The sequence below is a fragment of the Pygoscelis adeliae genome, unplaced genomic scaffold (assembly GCF_000699105.1).
Source record: "Pygoscelis adeliae isolate BGI_AS28 unplaced genomic scaffold, ASM69910v1 Scaffold268, whole genome shotgun sequence".
NCBI classification, from domain to species: domain Eukaryota; kingdom Metazoa; phylum Chordata; class Aves; order Sphenisciformes; family Spheniscidae; genus Pygoscelis; species Pygoscelis adeliae.
Window position 1 is genome coordinate 969,393 of NW_008825262.1, and position 4,857 is coordinate 974,249.

Here is a 4,857-nt window from a genome sequence, read left to right on the forward strand (position 1 = left end):
AGCGGGGGCCCGTGGGCAAAGCGACGTAGGAGGCCGGGACGGGGAGGGAAGCGGCGTCGCTGGCGCTCGGCGGTTAGCTGTAACCGCTTTTCTCGTGACGGTCGAAGCATGGCTCTGGAGCGGCATGCCTTCCTTAAACCTGGGGCCCGGCGCTGCGGTGCCTCCGGAGGTAGGAGCTGTCCGGTCACTTTATAGCCCTTCACCACTCCGGGCAGCTCAGAAGCCCACTTTTGCCACGAGGAATTGGAATTGTCCAAGAGGCTAAATCAAATACCCTAAAATCTAATCAGACTGAAACAGTACTGAAACAAGTAGCCGGTTAGCAGCAGTCTCTGCGAGAGAGCAAAGGGAGCCCAGGCTTTCAGGTTTTCCTGATGCACGTGAGTGGGAAGGTGCCTGTCAGCTGCCGCTCTGACATGCTTAAAAATGGACTAGAGGACTTTAATTGCTACCTTTCTTTAAAATTTTCTGTAACGATAAACATCAGAGTCTTGTTTTTCGTTTACTTTTGAAGGAGCTGAAGTTGTGTTTTCTGTGGACTGCACCAAGCTGAAGGACTATTTTTTACCTGAAAAAAGAGAGTTTGACTGTATTTATTTCAACTTCCCTCACTGTGGGAGAAAGGCTGGGGTAGTGAAGAATAGAGAGCTGCTTGCCCACTTTTTCCATAGGTGAGTAAACCAGAAGTAGTTCTGTGCTAATTGCTGTGATACAGATTTCTAGCCGTGTTTTTCTGGCACTATAAAAAGCTACAGGTGTTTTTCTGGCACTATAAAATTTCTGGATGTGCTAGCAGGATTTTTCTTGTTGCCTGGCTTTCCTTCCAGCTCTGCAGAAGTGCTGACAGAGGAGGGAGAGGTCCATGTGGCTCTTTGCAATGGACAGGGTGGGACACCTGCTGATCAACCAAGGAGAGAATGGCACAACAGCTGGCAAATAGTGGCTGTGGCAGCAGGAGCTGGATTTATCTTGAGTGACGTTCATGCTTTTAAAGCAGAGACTATCCGTGGATATAAGTGTACAGGCTACAGGTAACCATCATGTGGCAAAACTGAAAAATTGATATTTGTGGTCTTATAATGCCTAGCACTAGTATGTTCTTTTAGTATCTTGTTTGTTGGAGAGAGGAACTCCCTTTAATTTTACTTAAAATAGCCACAGTTCTTTTTTGCCTCTGAGCAGAATAGCCAAGATAAAAATGCAAGCCTCTTGCGAAAGTGTCCTCTAAAAAATAAGATTATCTTAGGATTTTAAAGGTCAAAATGGTCCATTTCAGAACAAATGTCAATCTTGGCCGAAAGACAACAGGAGGACTGTGGTATGTGTATCTGCTTAGCAGGCAGTCACAGAATCACAGCATGGATGATGTCAGCAGGGACCTCCAGCAATCATCTAGTCCTACCCCACAGCTCAAAGCAGAGCCAGCTAGAGCAAGTTGCTCAGAGCCACATTCAGTCTCCAGGGATAGAGACTGTACAGCCTTTCTGTGCAACTTGTTCCAGCGTTGGACCACCTGCCCAGTAAAAATATGGTAGTGTTGCATTTTTGTCACCTTGTAACGACCTGGGATTCAACAAGAGGTGTGTTAGTGTTACACAGAGTTACTTGTGACACATTAAATACAAGAAACAATCAATGGCTTTGCTCTGCTTTTGTGTATTGTCAGGAGTCAAGATAAACCTTTCTGTGTAGAGGGTGCTTTAAACCACATTTTCACACGAAGCATGCCACTTCCGTATTTCAAACCTACCATCTGCAAGATAGAACTGGAAAGCCGAAAAGTTTCTTTTCAAGTGCCACAAGTACTTGTGGATAAAATTGATAGGTAAGTTTTATAATTAGTTTCTGTTTGGCAATAACACACACTCCTGCTTTCAGTGGGAATGACCAGCATAGGTGTCAGATAAAATGGAATTGCTTCACTTTCCCTCCTTTTCCCTTTACAGAATTTCCTGTTCCATTTCTTCTTCAAGTCTGCTTCATGTTGGCTTGAGGTTATGGCCTACTTAAAAACAAGTCAACAGAACAAAAAGAAACTTTATGGTTGATACCAAGCTGCTGTATACTTGAACGCACAAATAAAGATGAAAACTTTAATCTGTTTTACTGTACTGTTGAAGAAATTCAGGAGCTGACTTAGTGTCTGCTAATACCACAATACTAAGGCTAGCTAGGATAAAACATGCTAACCTCTCAGGGGAACTGCTGCGTACTTCGGGGACTATCCAGGGCTAGCATAATTTGATTAATTTCCGTAGTTTGGTAATGCCAGTGCTGAGTGGAAGTGGTGATGCCTGTGCTGATTGTTAAGTCCCATTCCTTTTTTACCAGCAAAAGTGCCATTAATTCTTGATTGCAACCTGGAGACAAACACCACTGTCCTGAAAATGTGTTAGCCATTGCAACACCTTTGATGAAAGGCATGGCTTGTTCAGGTAGTTACTAGAAACTGGCTTAATATCTGAGGTTGTTTTGGTTAAATTGCTGCACTCAAATTATGATCACAGGAAGGCATTTCAGGGAAATCTGTTTAGTGGTGTCTGTAATTTGCACTTTTATTTTTCACAGGGGTTTCCTAGAACTAAATTCAAATCATCCAGTACGGACAGTAAAGGAGAAGCTCACTGCAGAGCTCAGCCAAGCCTTTCCGTTACAAAACATTGACTGCTGCCTTTCTCTGCTCCACCAAGGTCACCTCAATGGTGTTTGTCACTCAAATATCTTTTGGATCATTCTGAACCCAGAGGAGACTCCAAGCACTGAAGAAATGTCTAATGGACTGGCAAATGCAGTTTTATTTTCCCGTGTTGATTTTTGCAGGGACACAGATAAGAATGGCTGGGTGAATGTACAAGAGGGATGCCACATTTCAAAACAGTATTGTCTTAGACCTTCCCTTCTGCCTTATGCTCAAGCAATAATACAAAGAGGAGCCTTTCTCCCGGGGACACTTCATGTTCTTTCTGGCCCAGTTTTCAGGAAGTGTCTTATCACTCCTTACTCCATGCCTGTTTTTCATGAGATGGTTTTTGTTTGTGCAGTTAACAGGGGTACAGAGAACAGCTGTATCCAGATGTTGGTGAATAACATTAAAACCAGCATACATTCTCTTCTTCACCAGACTGTTTCCAGCTTTAAACTGAATATCAATCTCCAGGAAGAAGTGAGCTTTGAAACAACTGAGCTAAATAACTTTGCTGCTTTTGAATCTCAGCTTAGTAGAATTCAGTACTTCATCTGTATGGAGATAGATGCTTCAGGCTCCTGTGAGAAGGGCTCCTGTGTGGGAATTATAAGGACAGCTCATTATGAACTAGTAAGCAGTGAGTTGGTTGTTGTCTTTGCTTCATTGAATCTTGACCTCCTAGCTATGCTGATCTGTGGAATACCTGACTGGCGAATGCTCTGGACATCAGACACACGGTTCCTCCGTCAATTTCCTAGAGGAAAGTTAAGGCTTTTCAAGAGTTTTTCTCTCTATCCACCTTCCTACGTGCATGATGTCAGCTTTTGGGTTCCTGATGGGGAACAATTCGATGAAGTTGCTTTTCACACCATTGCTAGGCAGGTGTCAGGTGAAATGGTCGTATCTATCCGGTTAATCGACTGTTTCCACTCTGCTACAGGCTGACCTTTCAGTCCTGTGACAAGGCACTGAGCCGCCAGAAGGTGGCAGAGATGCAGCTGCTCTTTCGGAAGGAAATAAACCAATGTTTGCGTGTAACTCTTCGGTAGGGCATTGTATGTTGTTTTCAGGTGCCCGAGCAGTGTCTGCACTTGTTGCCGATCTGGAAAATGTGGCCTACATCTTGCTGGACCTAACGCTGTGTGTTATTGCAGCACCTCTTACAAAGGCGGTGTGGACTTGAAGTACCTGCACACATTCTAAATGTGGAAATTCCCATTAATGAAGACCAAGCACCTTCCTGTTCTGCGTGTGTGTAATGAAATGTCATTTTTAAAAGTGGAACCTTTCTTTACTAGGGTCCTGTGAGACTGGACTTTGTCTCCTTACTGATGCCAATTCACTTTTCCTATTCCTTGCTTATGTTTGCCCAGCGCCTCGTACTGGTGGCGTTTGTATCGAGTACACCGAAAGAGGGAGGATCTTACTATTTCCAAAGGGTTGTGTACAGTCTGAGCACTGAAAACTCTCTGCACAGGTGCTCAGTCCCTGTGGGAAGACGGCGTGTGCTGGGCTGCCAGTGCCAGGCGTGCACCTGGTGGGGCCCCAGCCGCATGCACCAGCAGACTATTTTCTGGTCTTTAGAAAATAGAAGTGCACCAGCAGACTATTTTTTAGACGGCGATCACAAATGGCAATTCCATTGCTAGATTCCAAAGGATACTAGCTGATCCTGAAAGATAGCTGTAGCACCGGTAGTGCGTTAATAGCTACAGCAGATGTAACGGCTGACAGAGAACTCCAGTAACCAGATTCCGAGTTACTGGAATCTGTAGGGTTACGCTGGGGAGAGGTATCAATAGCACGGTGGACACTAATAGGTCTGTCTTTTACACGTCGAAGACTCTAGGACCTGAGGTCATTGCTGACGCTGTAGCAACTCCCAGGTTGCGCTAGGTAGTTCATGGCTGCCGCAGACACTGAGACGTGCTACCAGGTAGTTCTGTTAGACTCTTCTACCAGTAAGTAACTCTGCAGCTGGAAAATCTACACCTGAATTCTCACAGTGGAGCCCCCAGGGTCTTCGGGAACGAAATAAAAGTCTCCCAGTGCTCAGTGCAAGAGTCCGGTGGAGCCGAAGGAGGGTCTGTCAGATACTGCCCCATCCCGTCAGTTGCCGACAGACTCCGTCGCGTCCGCCACCGGCGCCGCGCCCCAGCGCAGCCGAGTCG

The 4,857-nt window shown here is 45.4% G+C and overlaps 1 protein-coding gene across 1 annotated transcript; it reads left to right on the forward strand.

The window, feature by feature from the left end:
• Positions 1 to 108: 108 nt before the first annotated feature.
• Positions 109 to 4,733, forward strand: FDXACB1 (ferredoxin-fold anticodon binding domain containing 1). Its single transcript, XM_009329566.1, is given in 6 exon segments — positions 109 to 169; positions 515 to 671; positions 828 to 1,031; positions 1,667 to 1,825; positions 2,569 to 3,614; positions 3,617 to 4,733. Coding segments are annotated over 6 exon segments (1,746 nt in total). The 3' UTR covers positions 3,736 to 4,733.
• The last annotated feature ends 124 nt before the right edge of the window (positions 4,734 to 4,857 follow it).